This window comes from Eptatretus burgeri, chromosome 15 (assembly GCF_056783735.1).
Source record: "Eptatretus burgeri isolate ZD-2024b chromosome 15, Ebu_testis_v1, whole genome shotgun sequence".
Classification (NCBI taxonomy): Eukaryota; Metazoa; Chordata; class Myxini; order Myxiniformes; family Myxinidae; genus Eptatretus; species Eptatretus burgeri.
In genome coordinates this window covers 18,892,979-18,920,941 of record NC_140975.1, presented here as the reverse complement: position 1 = coordinate 18,920,941, position 27,963 = coordinate 18,892,979, and the positions used below count along the sequence as shown (strand labels likewise).

The 27,963-nt window shown below is 42.3% G+C and overlaps 1 protein-coding gene across 1 annotated transcript in view; it reads left to right on the top strand.

Annotated features, from left to right (window-relative positions):
* Window positions 1-10,406: 10,406 nt before the first annotated feature.
* Window positions 10,407-27,963, top strand: part of LOC147011670 (uncharacterized) — a 35,930-nt gene continuing 18,373 nt past the window's right edge. The window contains exons 1-4 of the mRNA XM_085856814.1: window positions 10,407-10,546; window positions 10,841-11,122; window positions 14,079-14,236; window positions 23,960-24,093. Coding sequence (XP_085712940.1) covers window positions 10,437-10,546; window positions 10,841-11,122; window positions 14,079-14,236; window positions 23,960-24,093 — 684 coding nt within the window. The 5' untranslated portion in view covers window positions 10,407-10,436. The remainder of the gene's footprint in view (window positions 10,547-10,840; window positions 11,123-14,078; window positions 14,237-23,959; window positions 24,094-27,963) is intronic.

Here is a 27,963-nt window from a genome sequence, read left to right as displayed (position 1 = left end):
GCTGCACGGCAAGATGGCAGCGCGGTATTCTTCCTCCTTTAGTCACCGCGTGCGCGGTCTCCGCATGCTCTGACCTCGCGTAGGGTCGAAGATGAGCCTCAGCCGATCTCTCTCACGGTCCAGCACACAAATCCCAGCCTGGCCCGTTCTCCATGCAAGGCCCAAGTCGAGGTCCGAGTTCCACAGGCAGATCGGCAAACGTGACGCGCCGTTGCCATTGGTGAGCAAGGACCATCCGAAGGTCCAGCGTTTCCTCTCTGGCCTTCCCGCCTCGAAGCCCGACTCCCGCTTCGTCCTCTCAGTGCCTCTCTCGGTCGAATCACTGACGTGCAGGTCGGTTAGCGTCTCTCCCGGCAGATCCAACACGGTGCCTCCTTCGTTCGCTCGCCTCGAGACACGAGCACTCCTCTCAACCGCCTGCAGTTTTCAAACCGCCAAAACTGAACCTGTCCACGAGGTCCCATTTTCCGCTCGCTTCGAAACACGAGCGCACGTCGAGCGCCACTATTTCCACATACTCATCTTTTGTTTCTGCTTTCTCTCTCTCTTCTCTCGGCGACTCTCTGACCAAAAGCTCCGCCCCTTCGCATCACTGCATCTCCAGGCCACACCTCTCTCTCTAGGCCACTCCCCTTCCTCTCTTACAGGTGTGGAAAAAGCGTCATCTCTCGTTCCACCACCGTATGAACAGAAAAACAGTCTTCTACACCTCCCAACACACACATATCGTCCCTTACACCACACAACCTATCTAAACAGGCATTTAATGGGGGATCTGAGCTAATCCTATTCTTAGTAATCCCATTCAGTGCCATTTCCGTAACAATATATATATATATATATATATATATATATATATATATATATATATATATATATATATATATATATATATATATATATATATATATATATATCTCGACAGGCAGGGGTACTGGGCGTTGTTCCTGCTGCTGCCCTCCACACTCCAAGCCTTCAAACCCACTCCCCACAACTCCTCAATCTCACCCCCCTCCTCCCCCTACCAAACGTATTCCACCCCTCCCCCCTCCCAATGTCTCAACCTACCCTTCCAAACTATGTCACATCTTTGCCCTCCCAACCCCTTCCGAATCCCAACTGAACCCCAAATGTACAAGCCGGTAGGCAGACATGGGTAGTCGACTACCCAATAGAACCTGACGCAATGGGCCTGTTCGATGGGAAATGACCTGAGGATTAAGCACAATAAAATTCATGATTCTAGCTTCAAGGGTTAATGCTGCAGATTGTTTTTTAGTTAAAATACCCCCACATTTAGAGGTTTTTCGGCCGTTGCTAGGCAACGGAGGGGTCCATAGCAACGGTTCTTTCTCACACATAACTGGGACATACCATGAACCTCCCATACCAGTTTCATGTATATCTGACTCAGTCTCTGAGATATAACGAACTTCGTTTTTTTTTATTGTTTTCGACCAGGGTTCATTCAAAGTCTATCTTCTCCGACAGTTTTCATAGGATCCGGCTGGAATTTTTTGACAATATGGCTGAATGTACTGCCCATAGTCGCTCGGGGCCCGATTTTTGATTTTCGAAAAAATAATTTTTTTATGATTTTTCAAAAATTTCAATGTCCTGTTGCTAGGCAGCGGTGGTGTCCATAGCAACGGTTCTCATTTGCACACAACTAGGTCATGGTATGAACCTACCAACCAAGTTTCATCGAAATCGCCATTGTATTAAGTGAAATCGCCATTTTAAATACTGATAATAAGGATAGTACAAATCCCAAAAATTTTTTTTTTTTTTTTTCGACTCGATCGACTACCCAACAAACAAACATATCGATGGAAAAAGTGATAATAAGGGTAGAACAAATTTAAAATGTTTTTTTTTTGAAGAAAAAAAAATTTCGACTACATCGACTACCCAATAGATTAATCCCTGCAGATGTCGGAAGGAAAAAAGTTGGGAAAATAAAGTTATTCGTCTTTATTAAAATAAAGAGATGGAAACCGATTTTGGGGTCATTTCTGTCCTCAGTAAGTTGTGTTCCTGTGTGTGTACATTAATGTGTGGTGCTTTAATCATATTTTAGCTAGTTGGGTGTAAAAAGACATTAATCATCATATGAACATCTATCGATCATTCACGACACATCAAGAACATCCTGGCAAAGTTGCATATAAGCAAACACGTTACTTGTGTGTCTGTAACGTGTGTTTATTTATTCAAATTAGTCTAATTATTGCAGTTATCATTAGTTAACAACATGTAAGGAATGGTCCATGACGTATGGTAAATTCCAAAATTATTCAGGATCCATTTACCTTCAGCCTCATCTTCTAGGAAAACAGCAGATTGTTTTCAGCCTGGTGTTGGTTTCACGATTAAGGTGGCTGGCTGAAGATCTTACGGCCTTGAGTTTGAGCCCCCCCTGCCGTTAAATAACACCAGGTGGGGTTGACAGTCTATCATCCTTCTGAAGTTGGCAATATGAGTACCATCTTACTGGTAACAGGGGGAACTGCATCAGTGGCATGGCCATGCTTCCAGCAATGATGCAACCACCAGCCACAGGCTGCATATGAAATAATAAATAGTATGTTGTATTGAAAAATTAAGTAGAAGAAAAGGATAAATTCCTTCTTTCCTGTTCCGCTGATGGCAAAGAAAAACTTTCCCTCTCGACATCTTCTCAAAGGGCTGGCATGATGGCCTCGGCCCGAGAGGTACACATACTGCTCGTCTCTTACCTGTTTAGGCTGAGTTTACTTGTGCTCTTTGCACAGATTTAACCTGATAACGACAAGATAAATACAGACAAAAGACTTAGACAGGTGGGACATACACACCAGGATAACAAGGAACGTGGCATTGTAGAAGGCCATTCAGCCCATCATGCCTTCGCTGCACGAAACCCAGTATCCATCACCCATCCACACACAAGCCACATACAAGTCTTGCCAATATCCCCATACCCCTCAATCTCCAATGCATCCAGGATATACCTATCTCATTGCCATTTAAATGTATCCACCCACTCCACTGCCAATAACTTTCCAGGAAGACCATTCCATGCATTAACCACTATCTGACCATCCCATGCATTATTAACCATTAACCACCCTGCCTTAAAACTGTCCTAACTCTGATGTTGTTTCCCATCCATCCATCCATTGGGACCATACTCTGTGCAGAGCGTTGTTGCTGCCTGAGCAGTCTCCTTAGCTATTGGGCACAATCATGGACGGGTCGCCAGTCCGACACAGTATACCAGCAAGATGGCACTCATATTGACAACCTCAGAAGGATGACAGGCAGAGTTAACCCCACCTGGTATTAATTGAACAGCCGAGTGGGATTTGAACTCAGGATCCTAACGTACCAAGCCCACCACCCTCACCATTAAGCCAACATCAGGCATCATGTTGTTTCCCCTCAAGCTATTAGTGTCAGGCCATATGTATCAAATTAGGTCCGAGTATTTTTTTCCATGTGACTTGTTGGCAACAAGTATATTATAATTTGTTATGGTGTTCTGAAACAGACAAACGTTGGTGCCAAGTTTTCTTAACACGTTCAAGGTTATTTTGACCTCAATAGCAGAATGACATGAAATCACAAAGGAAAATAATTGGAAATGCCATGCATTTATTTATTTTCCTCCACCATGTCCACAGACTTCTGAATGATGGCCAAAAAGGAAAGCAGCGGATTACAACCAAAGTTGAAAATGTCAAACAGATGGAGATTTAGTCAATAATCCAGAGGTTGCTTCATCCAAGTGGTTATTGGAAACTCAATTGGAGGTCTCCACATGAGCAGAATACAAAATTGAGGAATCATTTGGCATTCAAAATCGTCTTGAACACACAAGTGCTTGCGAGCTGGCACAGTGCAACATACAGTTCATTCAGGAAAAACTGTAAGAGTGAAGATGAGAAAAATGTCGCCCTGTACTGGCAGATGTGACTGTGTCAACCAAGCCAGGAGCTCCGACCCCGAACCATTAACTTCTGCACAATTTAACAGATCATCAAGGAAATAGTAGGCTACGTCGATACTTAGGACAGGAAACTTTGCTCCTTTTGTGATGAAGATGAGACAATTAGAAAAGGGCATGGAGTCTGTTCATTTGATGTTGGTTATGTATGTATGTCTGTATGTATGTGTGTCTGTATGTGTGTCTGTATGTGTGTGAATGTATGTTCAGTATATGTGTGTATGTGTATGTATGCATATATGTATGTATGTATGTATGTATGTGTGTGAATGTATGTACAGTATGTGTGTATGTATGTGATTATGTGTGTATGTGTGTTAGTGTATGTATATATGCATGTGTGTATGTATGTCTGTATGTGTGTGAATGTATGCACAGTATATGTGTGTATGTGTATGTATGCATATATGTACAGTAGGTATGTATGTATGTATGTGAATGTATGTACAGTATGTGTGTATGTATGTGATTATGTGTGTATGTGTGTTAGTGTATGTATATATGCATGTGTGTATGTATGTCTGTATGTGTGTGAATGTATGTACAGTATATGTGTGTATGTGTATGTATGCATATATGTACAGTAGGTATGTATGTATGTATGTATGTATGTATGTATGTATGAATGTGAATGTATATACAGTATGTGTGTATGTATGTGATTATGTGTGTATGTGTGTTTGTATATGTATATATGCATGTGTGTATGTATGTCTGTATGTGTGTGAATGTATGTACAGTATATGTGTGTATGTGTATGTATGCATATATGTACAGTATGTATGTATGTATGTATGTCTGTATGTGTGTGAATGTATGTACAGTATGTGTGTATGTATGTGATTATGTGTGTATGTGTGTTTGCATATGTATATATGTATGTGTGTATGTATGTATGTATGTCTGTATGTGTGTGAATGTATGTATGTCTGTATGTGTGTGAATGTATGTACAGTATATGCATGTGTATGTATGCATATATGTACATTATGTATGTATGTGTGTATGTCTGTATGTGTGTGAATGTATGTACAGTATGTATATATGTACAGTATGTATGTATGCATGTATGTATGTATGTCTGTAGGTGTGAATGTATGTACAGTATGTGTGTTTGTGTGTTTGTGTATGTATGTATGTATGTATGTATGTATGTGTGTATGTATGTGTGTGTGTGTGTGTTTGTGTATGGATGTGTGCATGTATCTGTTTGCATGTGTTTGTGTATGTATGTATGTATGTATCTATGTATGTATGTATGTATGTGATTTTGTATGTATGTATGTATATATGTATATATGTATGTGTGTATGTATGTATAAATGTACAGTATGTATGTATGTATGTGTGTATGTCTGTATGTGTGTATGTCTGTATGTGTGTAAATGTATGTACAGTATGTGTGTATGTTTGTGTGTATGTATGTGATTATGTGTGTTTGTGTGTTTGTGTATGTATATATGTATGTGTGTATGTATGTGATTATGTGTGTTTGTGTGTTTGTGTATGTATATATGTATGTGTGTATGTATGTATGTATGTATATATGTATGTGTGTATGTATGTATGTATGTATGTATGTATGTGTGTGTGTTTGTGTCTGGATGAGTGCATGTATCTGTTTGCATGTGTGTCTGTATGTATGTATTATGTGATTATGTTTGTATGAATGTATGTGTGTGAATGTGTGGTACACTGAACAAGATACATTTTCATAACAATGAAAATGGTCATGATTAAAATTTAAAATCTGTAATTAAAAAACCGTCCTTTTGTTGGCGTTTTCTATGTACTGTATGCTGTCGAGATGTCCAGGGTTGTGTTCAGTTACCAAGCAGCTAGCAAGCTTGTGCTTGCCAAGCCAGCCGTTCCTCATCAAAGGTTTTGAATGGAGTGCTTGCTTGACTGCTTAAGCCACTTGGCAAGCGCTTCACAAGAAACTTGAAACTGAACACAAGCAATTACACTTGGTAACTAATAGAGGGGGAGGGGTGGGGTGAGAGGAAGGACCTGGTGTTGCCTGTTAACACCTTATCTATCTATATATTACTAAAACTCTCATGTTGTATGTATGTATGTATGTATGTATGTTCCGAAATACAGCCAAAAGGGTATACGATAGCGCAAAAAATTTAGTGCCACCATACTCACCATTTTCCTGCAGTGTGCAGTATCAAGTTTCGTTCAAATCGGGCAACGGAAAATTATTTTAAAAATCAATTCCCGATTCAGTGAAGTACTCTTCGGGAGTATTTATCAATGTAAACAACGTCAGCGGTATAGTTTGCTGGAGATATCTTTTATTTCTTCTTGAAATGATTGTTTTCATCAACCGCCGTCACAACGGGAACCCAACGGGTTCACAGGTCGTCTCGTATCATCTTAAAAAAAAAAAAATATATATATATATATATATATATATATATATATATATATATATATATATATATATATATATATATATATATATATATATACTTGAATCCTGCAGAACCCAAATTGACTTTTTGTCACTTTCAAAAAACTTCCGTTTGCAGGACTTGTTTCACAGGAAAATAGTCATGCCATGAGGGCAGAATAACTGCTTGAGATTCTGCATTTTGACAAATATTATGGCACATGGCATTGTGTGGTTACCATCACACCTGTTATGCAGGGTTCACAAACAAAACGAACATAGATCGTGCTCGGAAAAACAAAGCAAGAGATAAAAAAAAATGTCTTTCCTTGTCCTTTTTCTCAAGACTGCATGGGGTAAGGTGTTCTATGAACTCTCTAGTATGTTTGGCCTGCGTCACTGTTCAACAATCTGTATTGTTCCTATTTAAGTATTTTTTCCGATGGTTGCCTTCTATGGTTGCCTTATAAAAAAATAGACACTTTATTCAGTTTGCTTAAAAAAAAAATACCATATTTTCCTATTTCATACTGGAAAAATTCAGCACTCACACAGTTAAGGCAAATGGATACAATCTTTCTCATACCGGGAACAGCAAATAAACCCTTGGAGCCAAATATTTATTACCTCCACCAACGAAGGTGGGTGAACGTTATGTTTTCACCCTTGTCTGTCTATCTGTGAACAGGATATCTCAAAAAGTTGTGGACAGATCCAAATGAAATTTGGTGGAGAGGTTGGGTGTGTGACAAACAAAACATAAGTTAAAAGGATTAGGGTTTTCACCATGTATGAGCTCTTAAATAAGCTATTTACATGCTTTACACTTTAAAAAAAAGAAAATAACTCCAAAGTAACTAGAGTAATTTGACTGTGCGCAGTCGACGGGTATGCCTCCGCTCTCCCGCACAAACTCTTGAGTATTGACATATTTGACCCTTGACCTTTATCATATCTGGCCCAAAATCTAACCAGTTAATTGCCCTGTCTAACTTTACATTGTACAAAGTTTAATGAAATTCTGTCTTTTATTTCTTGAGTTAGGGCGTAAACAGTGAAATTTCAGAGTTTGACCTTGACCTTTGACCCTTGACCTTTACCACATCTGGCTCAAAATCTAATCACTAAATTGACCTGCCTTACTTTACCTTTGTACCAAGTTTGATGAAATTCTGTCCAATATTTGAGTTAGGGCATAAACAGTAAAATTTCAGTTTGACCTTGACCTTTGACTCTTGACCTCTATAACATCTGGCCTAAAATCTAATCACTTAATTGCCCTGTCTTACTTTACCTTTTTACCAGGTTTGATGAAATTCTACAATTTGCTTCTTGAGTTATCGCGTAAACGAAAATCCGGACAGACAGACGGAAACATAATGCCTCCGGCACCCTTGGTGCGGAGGAATAAAAAGAAAGAAAGTAGCCTCAATGTTTCGGGCAGCATGCTCCAGCCATCCACAGGAGGAAGTAACTGGAACGAATGAATAGAGCTGTTACAACAACTCCTCACCCACCATTGGCTGATTATTGTGGGGTGCTGATTGGTTAATTATTGTGAGGTGCTGATTGGCTGTTGAATGCATGTTACCGATTGGTCGGTACATTTTGCTCATCATTGTCCAATGCCCTCAGTGTATTGCAAGCTGTAGTTATAGGTGTCCATTTGTTCATAAGGGAGAGCCAGATATCGCTGATGGGTATTCCATTTTCTTGAGGGACCGTGTGCGTTAATTATATCTCCATAGCTTCTCTGATTCTCCTTGTGTGCCCAGTGACTGATGAATGTGATAAGTTCGGAGCATGCTGCCCGAAACGTTGAGGCCTACTTTCTTTCTTTCTTTTTACTTTGGAGTTATTTTCTTTTTTTTAAAGTGTAAAGAATGTAAATAGCTCATTTAAGAGCTCACACATGGTGAAAACCCTAAATCTTTTAACTTGTTCTTGTTGCTCCACCGTGGAAACTTTTAAACAAGGAAACAAGGAAATCCAACACAGGTGGAGGCTATTCAGCCCATCATGCCTGTGTGAACACCACACCAACCCATCTACCCAAGATGTAAGGAAGAAAATGCCAAAAAAAGTTTTTAATTAATGAAATTAAAAAAAAAATTAGTTGTTTGGTAGTTTTTGCAGTTTGTGTATTTTTTTTTTCCTTTTCTTCCCCTCAGGGGAAGGGGCATGGGTTTGGTTAAAAACACACAACATCAAACACACAACCCCCCCTTCATAAGACCCCCACCAACAGCACTCCGTACACATGCACACAATCACCATCAATGCTCAAACTACCGAAAAGTCTGATCAACATCCCCACACCCCTTTATCTCCATAACTTCCAGGTACCTATCTAATTCCAATTTAAACTTATCTACTGTTTCTGCTGCCACCACCTTTCCAGGGAGACCATTCAATGCATTAACTACTGTCCGAGTGAAAGACCCCTGCCTTGCTACGATCTTAACTCTCCTCTTCTTTACTCTCAGGCTATGGCCTCTGGTTCTGTCACTGTCTACTCTGTTTAATAATTTATCTGTACTTATTTTATCTCTACCTTTCATCATCTTAAACATCTCTATCATATCTCCTCGTAACCGCCTCCTTTCTAGTGTATAAAGCCCCGTCTCCTTCAACCGCTCCTCATAGCTGAGTCTAGCTCGGCCCAGAATCAATCCAGTAGCCTTGCGCTGAACCCTCTCTGTGGCATCTCTGTCCTTCTGGAACTGTGGATGAGTTATGACAAAACTATGTGGATGAGTTGGTTGGGTGACGAGAACAAACTGATTCGATTTTGGTTCACGTCTGAATCCAGATACAAATTGTAAACTGTTCAGCCTGGTGGAGGGAGGTATGCGCTCCACCGAGTGCCGTTCCAATTGTGAATGTAAATATGTTGGAATTTTTACCCCCACGGTTTCACCGGTCGACCTGATTGCCACTGTGAAAGTTTCCATTGCTTTTAGCGGAATTTCCAATTTGAATGTTTGTTTTTTTTTTCCTCCTGAATGAATACCTATGAAGGATTGGCCTAAAAATGTTCAATAAAATTTGATGGTCAGGTCATGAAACTATGCTAACAAAATGCAAATTGTGCAGTTTACAAAGTTTGTGTGTGTGTGTGTGTGTGTGTGTGTGTGTGTGTGTGTGTGTGTGTGTGTGTGTGTGTGTGTGTGTGTGTGTGTGTGTGTGTGTGTGTGTGTGTGTGTGTGTATGTGCTACATAGAGATCATGTACTCGTATATCCATCCGTTGATAAAAAGCATCACGTCTGAAGTTTGGTGATATAGCTCTCGTTTGTTTGAAATTTCTGGACTAACAAAATTATCATTTTTATCAGTAAGATATAACGGTTGTAATAATTTTTACCACCGTAATTCCACTGGATTTCTGATTAGCTCCATGGGTTTAACCGCTTTTGCAATCTGGTCATTGCAGACTTGTACCACGCGGTGCATCCCAACTCCACTGGGACGGTATAACGGTAAATCATCGAGTGTGATGCCTTGCTCTAATCTCAGGGAGTATCCTCCACCGTCCTGATGTGGGAGATTGTACATCGGATTTGAACTTGGAACCTCCCATTCACAGACATCCACCCCTCTTCAAGCCAACACACAAATCGGGCTCAGTGTGACCACTCCTTGGCTTTTTTTTCACAACATCTTGGCTATTCGTTGTTCACCTTGGCGTCTAGGTTTTCTATAGGTTTTCTTGCCATATAGGTTTTTTTTATTATCATCGCTTTTCCGAAACCTTGTGAATTGTTGGCTTTTTTCATTGGCTCACCTTGGCATTTATGAAAATGAGAAGTGGTCACACTGATCGGGCTTACCTGGCTTTAGCATTCCAACGAGGATTATCAGATTTGAAAGGTCGACATTGCGTGAAGGTTGCTACATAAATGCTAGTTAATTCTCATACTTGTTTTGAGAACATTTGTCATTGCGTGGAGTTTTTTTTTTTTTTTTAATCTTCTTCAGTTTGCACACATTCTTAAAAAAAATTGTTTGATTGTGCAACTTTTTGTCATAAAGTAACAGACAGCTAGTTATGGGTGCTGCTACAATGGCTGTGTTTATCCTCATAATTCAAATCTCTGCTCAAGGGCGGACGTGTCCAGCGCAGTGCAACTGTCAATGGAGCAACGGCGCCAGCAACAGGTGAGTAAAAAGGTTCAGCAATTTTAACATGTTTTAATCTTTTTAGAGTAGTTATTTGTGAGCAAATTACTCATTCAAAGTCACACCTCTTTGTTTCATAACAGTAAGTCACAATTCCGCATTCGCCGTGTTAGAATGTGACATTTTAGTGTGAAGTTTCAACTAATTCCCTGAGAAACTTCACTTAAAGGTCTGCACCGCATATGTTTAGAGGAGACTATTTGCATCATTTTGACAATACACTTCCTCTACATTAAAGCAACTGACTGAACCAATTTGTACAATTTCTTGCAGTCTATCAGTGAAATGCACCAATTCCGACATGACTCGAATTCCTGCCTCGTTTCCTCCTGATGCCGTGCGCTTACTCGTGACGCGCACACGAATCCGCAGGGTACCTCCAAGGTCATTCTACTACCTACGTCAGCTGAAACACCTGTGGCTACCTTATAACCTCCTCAGGTGGATCTCTGGTTCTGCCCTTTATAATCTCGAACAGTTGCACGAACTGCGGCTTCCTGGCAATGACCTACGGACCTTTCCTTGGGAAGGGTTGAGAGAAACTCCACAGCTGAGGTAATGGTACGATCGTTGTGACGTTTGGGCGTATATCTTCCGGTAGTATTGTGTTGTGGTTCCAGGAACCGGCCACGAAAGCCATTGCACACAACATACAGGTCCCTCAATTTAGTTATTCCCAACGTTCTCATCGTGTGCGACCTTTTCAGCTGCTGGTTGCATCGTTGGTTAGGGGCGCGGCTATGCCACTGATGTGGTGCCCCTATTACCAGTACACTGGTACTCACTTCGCCAACCTCAGATGGATGACAGGCTGAGTCAAGCCCCTGGTGTTAATTCAGCAGCCAACGGGGCTCAAACTCAGGACCCTGGTGTTCCAAGCCACCACCCTAACTGCGAAGCAAACACCAGGCTTATTTCCATAGTATAAGTTCAGTCGTCCCTTCCCCTTGTGTAGTGTGTTGAATGTGATTGAATGCGTTGGTAGAGGGTTAGATACGTTTTTTTTTCCCATCTTCTCCCCATTTCTTAGGGGGTAATTGCAAATCACCTACGAGCTTTGTGACGTGCGCTGTGCGGGCGCTTGCTAATTTTCATATCATGTCAAAAGTTATTTGAATTGCGTGCCAAGACCAAACTGCTCCTTAACTCAACCTCCCCCATAATCTTCTTTCAGAAGACACAATAAGTACACAATCCTTATTTATTGGTGCACATTTTTATCGACACTTGGTTTTTATTTCACACGTTAATTTAAATTGCATTAAGACATTATATACACCATTCATCACCCCAAAATCCGAAAACCTCATAACCTGCTAACCATGAGATCACCTCCACCACATATCAACTTACCCACCTTCGACCATCATGATCACCTCACCTACACCCCACAGATGCTGCTTCGACCGCGGCTTGGAAGCATGGGTGAGGTATAGCAGGAAACAACGGTGACAGCATCAAGCACCTCCATTCTCTGGACTCTATCCAAACCTCAGGACAACAAGCGCTAATTAGCCATTAGTGTCCTTTTGCTAAATAACCGCTCCATTCACTCCTACAAACAATTGCGAGCTCCCAGTTCACCGCCGTGAACAGGTTTTGCTTATCCGGCCACTGAATTCAACCTGCAAAAAATGGTTTTTTTATGGTTTTTATCTTTCGTGTTTGTTTGTTTGTTCATTTATGCATTCGGCCCCTGCAGGGACCAGTGCAATCAAACTTTTCATGGCCTCCTCTTTCACCCAGAGGAAGGTTTAGGGCTATGTTTGGATAAAAAAAACACAGTTGAAAAATTAAATAAAAAGTTAAAATCATATAATTGGCCTTTACCCATTGATTGCGTCTTGTGCTAATAAACTCCCTGCGCCCCCCCCCCCACCAGAATAAATCAGTAATATGAATAGTGAAAATCGTATGTTGATGTATATTATAATTTGTCATTAACAAGACAAATTTAATTGTTATAGTGTAACATGTGTGCCTGTTATTAAGTTTATTATAACACCTCCATGTTCAGGTCTCGAGTGAGTATGTAATGAATCTCCCTGGGCAACACTGGGTGGGTACTTCTGCATATGTGTGTATATATGTGTATATATATATATATATATATATATATATATATATATATATATATATATATATATATATATATATATATAATTCCAGCAATGTGTGTGTGTGTGTGTGTGTGTCTGTCTGCGACCGCCGTTTCTCGACGACCGCTGGTCCGATCTGATTGAAACTTGCCAGGAATATTGCTGGGGACCCGCGGATGTGCCTTTTCGAGGTTTGATATTAATCGGATGAGCGGTTCCCAAGTTACAGCCATTTATCTGTCGACCAATATCTGCAAAAGAGGGGGACGGGAGAGGGGAGGATGAGAGTGGGGGCAAGAGAGAGGGGTGAGAGAGGAGGGGGGAGAGAGAGGAGCGAGAGAGGGCTGCACAAACTGGCACTCACCTACTGGCACGCACCTATGGGCCCGCCCCTACGGGCCCGTACTAGTATAGTAAATATGATGAGGCATTTTTACCGATTGCTTCACTGAGGGATTTTATCGAAAGCCAAACATATTGTAGTTCACAAATATTCTGCTCTATTTCCTCGATAATTTGTCCAAGGTCATCTTCTATTTGCTGAGAAGTCAGCTAACATCATCTTCATCAACCATCCTTTCTGCTTTTACATGGCACGAGCAAAAATCACTTCTGCTTCGCTGTGAAGCTCAGTGTTGGATGGTTTGGTTTGAATCACCCACAAAAGCAGTGTAGCATGGACTTTGGCAGCTCGAGCATGGACTGCTTTTTGAGTCAAAATCTTCCCAAGTCGAAAGAAATGAGATTACTATGAGGAGTCCTGCTCAGTAATAGGTGTGGTAAAGGAATACTCCTCACCCACCCTGAAAGAATCAAAACGGACAGAACTTCATGAGCCATAGACACGCTTGGCGACTGTGTACTGCCATCCTATCCAAGCCTTTCCAAAAGGATTGGCAAGATTGTATGCAGCGCACAGATTGGAGAATCATGTCAGGGACTTGTGTAATTGTCATCAATTTAGTCCACTTGGAGAACATCTCAATCACATTAAAATTATGAATGATAAAGACATCAAAGGACATGTCCTAAATTACTTGGGTGCCCATGAACCATCAGGATTCCATAGAGTTGCCATTAAGATGCTGCACTATTGATCAGACAAGTATGTACATGTAGCGGGTGATGTTTCATCAACTCCCCTTGTCCTTTTGATAATTTTATTTTTTTAGATTAAAAAAAAATTGACAACGGTCTTGGAATGCTCTTGTGGATTCCATTTTTGCCAATATCTCAATCAAGCCATGACAAGTAAACTTATAATTGTTTATACATTTATGTGTGGTGCACACATAAATGTTTGTACAACCTTACTATCAAATGCAAAAAACAATTTTTGAATATTTTTTTGAAATTGCTAAAAAGTAAGATGTAATATTTTATTCCTCTGCACCCTAAAAATTTTTTTGTAGGATTCTTGATCTTCATGGAAATATGTTGACAACTATTCCTGCAGCACCAGCTTTCTTCCCACCAGATTTGTTGGTCATTGACTTGTCTGGAAACCATCTCAGTGACATCAGTGCTCAGCTTGCATCTCACTGGGCTTCGCGCGATGGAATGGTACTTGGTGAGTAAAAGAGCTACCGCATCCAAAGAAACATATCACTGACTTCAAAATGACAGCTTTTTACGCACATGCAATGAATATTCAGCTAATAAAAAAATTGTGTGCTAACTGAGTGTGCTAACCCAAATATCTAACTTTTTTTGAAAGATATTTCTCTTCATAATACACGAGAATAGAGCTATGTTGTTTGATATTTTGTAAACATTTTCAAGTGTTTGTTTGATCGTTTGTGCGTTTGAGCGTTATTCTTTCGTGGCTGAACCGTAGCACCGAGGCCCCAAATTTTGGGTGAAGGCACTTCAAAATCTGGGCAAGGGTTTAAGTGACCACATGTTGGCCTTGACATCCGTTTTGAGGCCACCAAAGGCCTCCATGAAGTATATATTGGGATGTGGGGTGAGGCGATGCTGCCACCAGCCTGCAGGCAAAAGTTAACCACCATGAGGCCAATAACTCCATCGCTTTTCAATGTCCAACACATCCCGAAACCCTTGTCGGGAAAAGCACACCTGGCCAGGCTGAGCGAGGTAGCTCATATATATATATATATATATATATATATATATATATATATATATATATATATATATATATATATATATATATATATATATATATATATATGCAAATTCACGCCCACCGGCGTGCGAACTGCCACTTTTCACTAATAGTAGCAGCTCGCCCACCGGACAGACAATTCAGTCGTGACCTTCCGCAGCAACGCCGGAACCCTGTCACGGGTGGGTCTTCAACCCCACCACGGCCAAGCCAATTGTCTACCCACGCAAGATAGGGTCACTCGCCGAATTCGATATACCTAAGTACCCGCGCGGGCAGCCGACGGGGCGGCCGTACCTCGACGCAGGTTGGCTTGGGACACGGACCGCTTAAGCGGTCCGTTCCGTACTGCAGTAATAACCGAGTGGGCATTATCGCCCGACCTCACTGGATACGATTCTATTTAACGGGTGTTTAAAACCCAGCTATTTATTTTGCGATGCAAGATGGCATTTCCAAGAGGGAGAAGATGCAACGAACGGGGTACATTTGAACCAAGCACATTTATTATAATGAAACACGTATACAATGATGCAATGGAACAATCATGCACGTATACAGAAAAGCATACACGGGACGGGGACAAAGACACGAGCAAGGCAAACAAAAGCAAGGGAAAGCACTACGACCGAATATTATTTTTATTTCACAGGCACTTAACAGGTTTACTTATGGACACGGCGCCACATCATTCACACAAAAGAATAAAAAAGACCACCCCCACAGGCAGGGGGGTCAGACTGGGCCTGTGGGCCTTTATGGTGTGGGACTTGGCTGACCAAATGGGTCCCACGAGACTGACGCTGGTTACCTGCACCCTCGTGGTGCGACGGTCGGCGAGCTCCTCGTGCACCCTCGTGGTGGTTACCTGCACCCTCGTGGTGCGACGGTCCGGCACTCTCCTCTCGTGCGCGCCTTGACCCTGGACCACCGCACACAACCCTCACGACTTGGCGCCCGGAGGGAAGGCACCCGGATCTCGAACACCACGGAGCAGCAGCAATCCCCAATGCCACGAAGAGACGAAGCTCCGTCGAAGAGACAATACGACTCGACGACCAACAACCAACCAACCTGGTGTCTCGTGCGCCCTTTTATTCCCCAGGTTCCAATGCCTGACTCCTCCCCGTTTTCGGCTCCGCCCCCCTTCCAGCTCCTGCAGGAAGCTTCTAGAAAAGGGGCGTGCCCTCTCGTCCCGCCTCCACGCACGCCACGCGGGGGCGGGGGGGGGGGCAAGAGAAATCATTCTTGGCTCAGGTCCAAGGAATTCATTCCCCCAAAAAGAGGCCCCCACCCTTTCTCACCTTTGACCTCTGCTCGGATCGCACCTCCCCCACGCCAAGCATGGAGAAAATAGGCGGGAAAAATCCGCGCACCATTGGAGGTTTCTCCTTGGTCTTTTTGCTCGCGTTGCGCTGGCTTTCGCAGATGCTATTCGTTGGTGCATGGGATTGTGGTGTGGTTGCTTGTAGTTGTAGCGTGGCTGGTGATTGGCGTGGTTGCGAAGGTGGTTAGGTGATTGATGGGGGTGGAGAAGGTGGTGAGGCGATGTTGGTGGTTGGGGGTAAAGTGGTGAGGATGGCGTGGTTTGTTGAGAGGCGCGTGTGGTTTTGGTGGAGGTTGCTGTGAAGTGGTTGTTGAGAGCGACGTTGGTGGTGGTGGTTCGGTTGTGGCTGATGGTTGAGGCGATGATGGTTGTTGTGATGGTGGCTTGGTTGGCGTTGTGGTTAAGATGGTTGTTGAAATGGTGGTTGAGATGTGGTTGGTCCAAAATAACGATAGAAAAAGAAAAACACTACCTCAAAGGATCACAGCCCGGTTAATACGAAGAAACCACTCAAAGCAACGGTGGAGAAACCTATCTGAACACTCTCTTACCAGCATAACTGATCTAATGAACCTTCATGATGTTCTGCGAATTTCCACAGCCATAACAATATATATTGGTTCACGAAAAAATATTTTCACGAAAAAAATAAGTGACCACTATATTCAATATTGTTGTCTGTCTGTCTCTCTGTACGTCTGTACGTCTGTATGTCTGTATGTCTGTCTGTATGTCTGTCTGTTGGGTAATCGATCCAGTCGAAATTTTTTTTTTTTGAAATTTGTTCTACCCTTATGATCAGTTTTTCCATCGATATGTTTGTCTGTCTGTCTGTCTGTCTGTCCCTCTGTTCGGTCCAGTGCTCCGGTAATACAATGGTGATTTCGATGAAACTTGGTTGGTGGGTTCATACCATGACCTAGTTGTGTGCAAATGAGAACCGTTGCTATGGACAACACCGTTGCCTAGCAACGGGACTTTGAATTTTTTGTAAAATCATTAAAAAAATATTTTTTCGAAAATCAAAAAAAAAAATCGGGCCACGAGCGACTGTGGGCAGTACATTCAGCCATATTGTCAAAAATTTCCAGCCGGATCCTATGAAAACTGTCGGAGAAGATAGACTTTGAATGAACCCTGGTCGAAAACAATAAAAAAACGAAGTTCGTTATATCTCAGAGACTGAGTCAGATATACATGAAACTGGTATGGTAGATTCATGGTATGTCCGAGTTATGTGTGAGAAAGAACCGTTGCTATGGACCCCTCCGTTGCCTAGCAACGGCCAAAAAACCTCTAAATGTGGGGGTATTTTAACGAAAAAACAATCTGCAGCATTAACGCTTGAAGCGAGAATCATGAATTTTCTTGTGCTTAATCCTCAGGTCATTCCCCATCGAACGGGCCCATCGCGTCAGGTTCTATTGGGTAGGCGACTACCCATGTCCGCCTACCGGCTTGTCTGTCTGTCTGTCTGTCTCAAGCATAGCTCCGTGGGTTTTGATCCGATCCTGATAAAATTTTGGTGGGAGGTTCATATCATGATCTCGTTGTGTTTCCCTGAGAATGGGCATGGTGCACCTATTATGGGCGGAGCCACGCCCAAAAAACATGTGTTTTTAGGGGGTAGCCAATTTCAATTTGCATCTTCTCCTAGGGGGTTTGTCAAATCTGACAGGGGTTTCAGTATGTGGTTAGCCCAATGGCACCTGCATAGCCCCACAGAACTCGATTTCTCATTTTCGTCCCAAGGTCAAGGCCACAAGGTCACAAACTTAGAAAATTGCGATTTTGACATAAAAATCCATCTTCTCCGAGGGGTTTGTCGAATCTGGCAGGGGTTTCGGTATTTGGTTAGCCCAATGGCACCAAAGGAAGTTTTGCACCAAAGGTCATAATCCTTGACCTTTGACCTTTAAAGATCACAAAGGTCAAATTTTAAAAGTTGTTGGAATTGAACCGGGTTTTCGACCTTCTTCGACGAACTAACTCCAATAAGCCATATCCTGTTTCCTTATTTTAATGTCCACAACATTGTTTTGGGACCTTTAAAGGTTATGCAAAGGTCAAATTTTGAAAGTTGTTGAACGAAACCGGGTTTTCAACATTTTGCAGCTAATAACCTGTCACTCGTACCACATCATGTTGATCATTTTTATAACTTGGTCAAACATTATCACATTGTCTCATCCTTGACTTCTGAAACAATCTACGTCGTCAAATACGCTCCTGAATCATTGCAGTCTCCAGACGTGTCACCAGTTTAAATTGCCCACCTAAGAGGAGGGCTGAGATGATACTAGTCATATATATATATATATATATATATATATATATATATATATATATATATATATATATATATATATATATATATATATATATATATATATATATATATATATATATATACAGGGTGTCCCTAAAAAAATGACCATTTGAAACGTGAATATCTAAGTAACTACATGTCCCAGGCAAACGAAACTAAATAGGCTTCATGTTGAACAATAAAAGATTTATTTCTCAAAATTCGAACAAGAGATTCAGAGGGACGTAGATTTTATAACCGTTTTCTTAAAACTTCACAAATGTTCAATATGTGCACCGCCTGTGACACGACACACGTCAAGTCGGTGGTCCAGCTCCTGCCAAACATGCTGTAGCATGTCTTGCGTAACATTCTCCAGCGCCTCAGTGATTCTCTGCTTAAGTTCCTCGAGGCTTGAAGGAAGAGGGGGGATATAGACCAGTCCTTTCACATAGCCCCATATAAAAAAAATCACAAGGTCTCAAGTCAGGTAAACGTGGTGGCCATTTCAACAGCACATTGTCATTATCACTGGCACGCCCAAATCATCTTCCTGGTAGATTCTCATTGAGATAAGTCCGCACAGTCAGCTTCCAGTGAGGTGGAGCCCCATCCTGTTGAAAAATGAAGTGTTCATGCTCATTAGCAATGAGCTCATCAAATAACCAGTTCTGAAGCATTTGCAGATAAACATCGCCGGTCACGTTTCCCTCAAAGAAAAACGGTCCATAAAGACGATTCTTGGAGATTGCGCAGAACACATTCACTTTCGGCGAGTGCCTCATGTGCTCAACTGTGGCATGGGGATTTTCTTTCCCCCAAATGTGAACATTATGCTTGTTGACTTTGCCTCTCGTATGAAATGTAGTCTCATCACTGAAAACAAGACGCTTTTCGAACTCCTCATCTTCAAGTTTCTCTTGCACAGCGACACAAAATTGCTTGCGCCTTTCCCTGTTATCCGTGTTTAAGGCTTGAACGAGCTGCAGATTATAGGGCGTCATTCGCAAGCGTTTCCTTACTACACGCCAATGTGTCGTACGAGGAATCTGGGTTTCCATAGATGCTCTTCTTACAGACTTTCTGGGGCTTCGCACAAATGTTTCCCGAACCGGATTGACGATATCTTCCGGTACTGGTGGTCGTCCAGATCCCTTTGGCCTGCACAGACAGCCTTCCTCTTTGAATTTTTTGTGCCATGTCCAAATCTGTTTTCTAGTTGGTGCATTTTTATTGAATTTTCTCGAAAATGCACGCTGCACACTCTTGTTTGACTGTGTTCGAGCATATTCCAACAAACAAAATGCCTTTTAATTTCTAGTGAACGTCATTCTTTACCCTGAAAAAAAAAGGAAAAAAAAATAAACATTCAACTTAGTTAGTTTTTACACATTTTGTTAAAATTTGAGATCATTTGAGCGAGAATTAGCTATGTTATTAGACTACGAAATGATGTCATTTTTTTAGGACACCCTGTATGTATGTATATATATATATATATATATATATATATATATATATATATATATATATATATATATATATATATATATATATCCATCCTTTGGGACCATACACTGTGCAGAGCATTGGTGCTGCCGAAGCAGTTTCCTTGGCTATTGGGCACAATCCTGGATGGGTCGCCACTCCGACACACACATATGTATATATATATATATATATATATATATATATATATATATATATATATATATATATATATATATATATATATATATATATATATATATATATATATATATCTTCTTCTTCTTCCTTCGGCTGCTCCCGTTAGGGGTCGCCACAGCGAATCATCCGCATGATCCGCATAGTGATTTGGCACATGTTTTACGCCGGATGCCCTTCCTGACGCAACCCTGGTCGCCTCTTACGACACAGGGATATGGTACACCTATTTTAACCAGGGTATACACCGGCCCAGTACACTGGTACTCAATTCGCCGACCTCGGAAGGATGACAGGCTGAGTCAACCCCCTGGTGTATTAATTCAGTGGCTCAACGGGGTTTGAACTCAGGACCTTTTGGATCCCAAGCCGCTGCCCTAACCACTGCGCCAACACCAGGCTATGTATATATATATATATATATATATATATATATATATATATATATATATATATATATATATATATATATATATATATATATATATATATATATATATATATATATATATATATATATATATATATATATATATATATATATATATATACATATATATATACATACACTAACGGTCAAAAGTTTTAGAACACCCCCACTTTTCTAGCTTTTACTGAAATTTAAGCAGTTTAATGCTTTAATGTACTCTGAAATCAAAGTGGAGAACAAATAAACAATTGCAGATAAAAAAGAAATCATGGAATAGTTTTTTTGAACAAAATTTAATCTAAATTTTTGACGACTCAAAGTAGCCACTTTTGCAGATATAACAGCCGAACATACTCGCGGCATTCTTTCTACAAGGGAAATCAAATATTGTTCAGAAAATTCTTCCCAACACTGTTGTAGAAGTTCCCACAAATGTGTTGTACTTGGAGGTTGCTTTACTTTCACCCTTCTTGTCCAGTTCATCCCAAACCAGCTCGATGGGGTTTAAGTCTGGAGACTGTGCTGGCCATTCCATGATTTGAAGCCTACCGTCTTGGTCTTTTCTTCTGAAGTAGTTCAGACATAGCCTGGAGGTATGTTTTGGGTCGTTATCTGGCTGTAGGATGAACCCCTGACCAACTTGGCATAGACCAGAGGGTATTGCATGGCGCTGCAAAATGCTGTGGTAGCCCTTTTGGTTCAGGGTGCCAGTCACTCTGTGCATGTCGCTGACTCTGGATCCAGCAAAAGAGCCCCAGTTCATCACGCTTCCTCCTCCGTGTTTGACAGTTGGTATGAGATGAGAGAGGATCTCCTCGTATGAGAGCTAACACACAATGCACAGCAAGGGGGGCATGAGACAAGAGGGGTGGGAGAGGGAAGGACAAAACAGTGGGGAACAGAGACATTAGGAGATCTGTGGAAGGGAGAGAGATGGGGTGGGGAACACGGGGTACACAAGATGGACACTACAGGGACTTTCAGGAAGGAAAGGAGGAAATTTGAAAGAGTTGGGTTTGGGGTGGATTCACAGGGGTAGAAAAGATCAAGGTTTTGTATGGGGGGAAGATAAGAGGTGATGGTGAACAATTGTTTTGAAGGCATGGAGAAAAGAATGGGATTGAACAGAGTGAGGGAGTTTATTCCAAAGGCGGGGAAAAAAAGCACCCTTGAGCACCCTGTGGAAATATGGTGGGGACATATCGTAGACAGAGCAGGGGGTTGAGACCAGAGAGGAGATGGTGGAAGACATAAAGACCACTGACCTGCCTGCGGTGAGAGAGTGAGAGGCCCAAAGACTCAGCCTCATCACGGGAGATACCAATGATCCGAAATGCATTGGTTTCCACAGCGTGAAGCCAAGAAAGGTGAGAGGCAGGAGAACCAGCCCAGAGGGGAGAGCATTACTCCATCAGGCTGCGGACGAAAGCTTTGTATGTGGTCAAGAGCTCAGGTTGGCGAGGAAGAGCTTTGCTTGACAGAGGATTCCCAGTCGGCGACTGGCTTTGGAAGCCAGGTTGGAAATGTGGCTTTCCCATGAAAGATCATGGCAGATAGTGAGACACAGAAGTTTGAATGAAAGAACTTCTTCCAGAGGATTGTTGGAAAGTAGATGAGGGGGGGTTTCTAAACGGTCATTTCAGAGAGACATAGTGAGAGTGTGAGATTTGTCCGGATTGAAAGACATGTTCCACGTGTTGGACCAGTTTGTGGTTTTATCCAGATTTGCAGAGAGCGAAGAAGCTGCTGCTTGCCGGTCTGAGGGATGACAGATGGTTCGACAGAGGGTGACGTCATCAGCAAAGAGATATAGAGGATTTTCCAGTTAGAGAGATCATTGATGAAAACCAGAAAAAGAACAGGGCCCAGACCACTGCGTTGAGGAGCTCCAGCCTGGACAGGAAGAGGGGATGAAAGAACTCCATTTAGGGCCACACGTTGACTGCGACAGGAGAGGAAGTCTGCGAGCCACGAGTGGAGATGGCCTTGAATACCATGGGAAGAGAGTTTGGTGAGTAGTGCAGGGTGCCAGACTGTGTCAAAAGCACGTGATATGTCCAGGGATACGGCTCGGATTTCCTGTCTGGCATTGAGGACCTCCATCCATTGATGGGAGAGCAGAAGCAGCATATCCAGGGTAGAGTGACCTGTCTGAAACCAAATTGATGATCGGAAATCAAGCCATTGGAGAAGAGGAAGGATTTCATGTCTGAAGCGATGATGGATTCCATAACCTTGCTGATGATAGGGAGAATTCTGATTGGTATGTCGTTGCAGGGATATGTTTTTGCACCTTTTTATGCAGGGTGGTAAGGTTTGCTGATTTCCAAGCAGATGGCTGATGACCTTGAGCAAATGAGAGGGTGAATAGAACAGAGAGGATGAGCAAGAGCAGAGGAGCAGGTTTTTAGGACACGTGGGCTGATGCCGTCTTGACCGGTTGCAGAATCTGAATCGAGGCTTGACAGCAAACTTTCCACTTTGTCAGAAGAAAAGAACACAGAGTCCAGGGACAGTTGGGTGCGACTGGGTAAAGTGGATACGGAAAGCGATGGTTTTTGGATGCAAGATTTAGCTGCAAACACCGAGTTTAGGCATTCAGCCTTTTCATGTGTGGTGTTAGCAGTGCGGCCATTTGAGGTAAGTGAGGGGATGGAGAATTTATTAACAATTAATTTTAATACAATATATTTACAATTAAGAATATTTACAATTAATATTATTAAATTAATAATTAATATCTACAATTAAGAGCAGAAATGCAGGAAAAAAAATATGACTGCAAGGGGGTGATGGAGAAAGAAACTGAAGAAAAAATAATCTCATGTTCCCATGCCACCCCAAGTCTAATTTAAGCTTTGCCTTGTCATATTAATTCGGGGGAAGAGAGGTGATGAAGACACCGTGGGATCTTTCATGTCCATAAACGATAATGTCAGCAGACGGGCCACCAGTTTAACGTCCATCCATGAGACGACACACACATTGATGAATCACTCTGCCTGTGAAACACCCGGATGACAGTTTATAGCTGGGTGGAGATTCGCACCCAGGCTTGACAGCTTAGAGGCGAGTATGCGTACCTCTCGGCCTTCCTGTCAGCATCTATGTACATTGGTAAATCTGGGGAAGGTTTTAAAACTGTTAACATTTTCCTTTATTCGACTGGTGGAATTGGCAATTCCGATGAGGCTGCGCGAGTGGCTCCTTCCACTGAGCTCCCTCGCATGATTCGGCTTATCCTGTGGGGATTTGAATGATATAAAACCTTCAGCATTGACTGATTGGTATTAGAAGGTCGGTATGAAAGTGTCAATACATTGAATCTGACAGTTTCACATGTCACCCCACTCGCACCCAGTCATTTCGACTATTTTGTAATTCCACACCATTTGTTATTCCATCACTTACTAGGTCTTCATGGAAACCCTTGGAATTGTCGGTGTGTGCCGGATGGTCTCATCACTCTGGCAAAAGGTATTGCCAAAGGACAACTTATAGACCTGGAGTTGAGATGTGCTTCAGAAGATCAAAAGTTAATCCGTGAGGCAAGTTGTACAAATCTTCTACAAGCTTTGTAATCTGTTTTTCCAAAGTGTGCTATTCTAAAGTTCATGTATCTATAATTCCAGCAATCTGTGTCTGTGTGTCTGTGTGTCTGTGTGTCTGTGTGTATGTGTGTGTGACCGCTGTTTCTCGACAACCGCTGGTCCGATCTAATTGAAACTTGCCAGGTATATTGCTGGGGACCTGAGTATGTGCCTTTTCAAGGTTTGATATTAATCGGGAAAGTGTTTCCCAAGTTATGGCCATTTATTTACCAAACCAATGACAGGACATGTTGCTGCGTAGGTGTGGCCGATGGGGAAAGGGCGCCATTTAGTTACCAATGACAAGACACGTTGCTGCGTCGGCGTGGCCGTTGGGGAAAGGGCGCCTTAGTTACCGTGGTGTAGGAGTGGCAATGGTCAATGGCAGCAAATGCCATGGTAAGCAAAGACAGGGAGGTAAACTTGATTTTAATTGGGATTTTAATTAACTCTGTGTGTGTGTGTAAGTATCACAGCAGTTGTTACTTCAATGAAAGCGATAATTTGTGGAATGCATGTGAACATTCCGTACGGGCACGCACCACTTCCGTGTAGTGATGACTTACTGTATTCTAATAATTTCTCGATTTCTTATGCGCATTTATAGATCAACACAATGCCCCAATCCAGCCGTCGTTTACGAGAGCGAAGGAACGGCCTGTGTGGTTGTTTGAAAGTTGTTTTTTTTGCATGTACGGCCACGCACGTACAGACACGCGAGAGCGAAGGAATGGCCTGTGTGGTTGTTGTTTATGGCACGTGGTTTGAAAGTTTTTTTTTTGCACATACGACCATGCATGTACGGGCATGCGAGAGCGAAGGAACGGCCTGTGTGGTTGTTGTTTCTGGCGCGCAGTTTGAAAGTTTTTTTTTTGTACATACGGCCACGCACGTACAGCCACGCACATACGGGCACATACTAGTCTTTTTAATAGGAGTTGCCTGAAGGTTAGCACACTCAATATACTGAAACAAGGTGCAGTCGTTCTATTAACTGCTTAAGGATACAAAAGTTAATTTTCAAAAGCTAAGAATTAATAGATCAAAGTATTGTCTACATTTTCACTTCAATCCTTGGAATGGGGGGGGGAAACCACATAAGCAGCAAAGTAGAACACACTAATCAAGGAGTTGAGGAAAGTCTTTTAAAATAAAGTATTTTTATGATTACAGTACACACTGATGCAGAACCCCTCTAAACCCCATCCTGGTGGCAGAGTTACACTATACATGAAAAACTCCATTTCTCACTCTCCATGTACTGATCTTACACCTCCCAAACTACTGGAGTACTTCTGACTGTGAGTTCCCCTCTGCTCCAACCTCATGTTTATCTGTGTGCTGTAACATCCTCCCAACAGTGACGACTCCATCTACATATCTCTCAGACGACATGGACCTACTTTCAACCACTCATGCCAACTCTCTGTTCCTCATATAGTGGTGATTTCAATTGTCACCATGCTAAATTGCTGGGTGTTAGTACCTCTCTCTATCTCACCAGCCACGGCACTTTTGCAAAGGAGTTCTGTGACTCCTTGGGACTGACGCAATCTGTGAACTTTCCCACCCGGATTTCTCACAATGCCAATCATCCCTTTTGGATTTTGGTGATGACCAACTTCCCTGACAATGTATCTTGCTTTTCCTCTGCCCCAATTGGCTCAATGGACCATGTGCTTGTGAAGGTCAACATCTCTCTGGCCATTCTCAGAGAACAGCCTCAGCACTGGTGAGTCTAGCAATTCACTCAGGCAAACTGGCAGGGATAGCAAGCAGCCATCACTCTTCAGGACTGGTCTCCTATATCTACCACCCTTGATATTAATTCAGCCTGGGAATTCTTCCACAGAAACTTGCTTTCCCTTCTGCACAGATTTATCCCATCTCGTCTTCAGTTATCCTCCCCATCCTCCTGCCATTTGTGCACTGAATCCTGCAGTGAGGCTGTTGTCTTAAAAACAACTTGCATTCTCCTCCTGGAAGGCCAAGTTCACAAAGCCCACAAGTGAGTATCTTCTCTCAGGAGAGCCAGCAACAACATCTGTCCATCCGCTAGAATGAACTTTCAAACTCATCTTCCTACACTTTAACCTTGTGGCATCTTGTTAAGTCTGTCTCTGATGTATGTCCTCCCCCCACCCCCAACCCCCCCCCCCTCCTCACCTCTTCACTCACTTCAAATGGCAGCACAGCCAACTCTGCTCGTAAGAAGGCTGAAAGCCTCAATTCAGTGTTTGCTTCCAAATATTTTGTCCCCAAACCCATCTTTCTCTATACCCACCCTTCCCTGACATACCCAACTGCTCCTGGAATTTGGTCTTTGCAGCTGAGAAGGTGGAGAAGTTTCTGGCAACCCTCGACTCTGATTCGGCAACCAGACCGGATGGCTTCCATCTGCTTGGAGTCAGCCAACATCACAGCATTACATTAAAAAGGTGCATAAACAGATCCCTTTAACTACTGACCAATTAGCTTACTTCCAATCATCTGCAAGGTCATGGAATCAATCATTGCAGTTGACATAAAATCATTCCTTTTCTCCAACAGCCTCATCTCACAGATCATTAATTCGGATTCAGACCTGGTCACTCTACCTTGGGCATGCTGCTTCGACTCTCCCATCAGTGGATGGATCGCCTCAACATGAGGTCAAAAGCCGTCTCTCTGGACACATCTCAAGCTTTTGATACAGTTTGGCATCCTTCCTTGCTCTCAAAACTGTCTACCGATGGGATCCAATGCCAACTCCACTCTTGGATTACTGCGTTCCTCCACTCTCATCACCAGCAAGTGGCTTTCAATGGAACCCTTTCTTCTCCTCTCTCTGTCAAGGCTGGAGTACCCTCAGGCAGTGTTCTAGGCCCCATCCTTTTCCTAATCTTCATCAATGACCTCACTGATTCTCTGGAAATCCTCTTTATCTCGTTGCTGATGACTCCACCCGATGCTGTGATATCCCTCATTACTTCTGACAGGCAAGCAGCAGCCTCTTCCTTCTATTGAGACATTGACAAAATCACAAACTGGTCAAACACTTGGAATATACATATCTTTTAACCCTGAAAAACCCCTCATTCTCTGTCTTTCTGTGTGTCTCTGTGTGTCTCTGTGTGTCTCTGTGTGTCTCTGTGTGTCTCTGTGTGTCTCTGTGTGTCTCTGTGTGTCTCTGTGTGTCTCTGTGTGTCTCTGTGTGTCTCTGTGTGTCTCTGTGTGTCTCTGTGTGTCTCTGTGTGTCTCTGTGTGTCTCTGTGTCTCTCTCTCTCTCTCTCTCTCTCTCTCTCTTTCTCTCTCTCTCTCTTTCTCTCTCTCTTTCTCTGTCTCTGTCTGTCTCTCTCTTTCTCTCTCTCTCTCTCTGAAAGAACCGTTCTGCAAACGCATATACTTTCTCAACAACCCTCTCGAAGAAGTTCTGTCACTCAAATTTTTGGGTCTCACTCTCAACCATGATCTCTCTTGAGCAAGCCACATATCAAAGTTGGCCTTCAAAGCCAGACACCTAGCTGAACAAAAACACTGTAGGAACAACTCTGGTTACATATACAATCGTCATTCATTTAGTTATAATAAGTAACCAACTTGACAATACACAGCTCAACAAAAAAAAAACAAAACAAGAAAGATGTCATGCACAGCACGATACTTGCGAAATCCGGAAAACAAATTTGACCTCAAAATAATTGGTGGGTGAATTCAGTGAACTGAAATATAAATCCTCTTGAAATTTCTAGTCGATCGGATGAAAACTTGAGGATTTTAGAAATCCGACAAAGTTGTTGAGCTTTGGCCCATGTTGATCTTTTGACCTCACAAACAATAGGCTTCTTG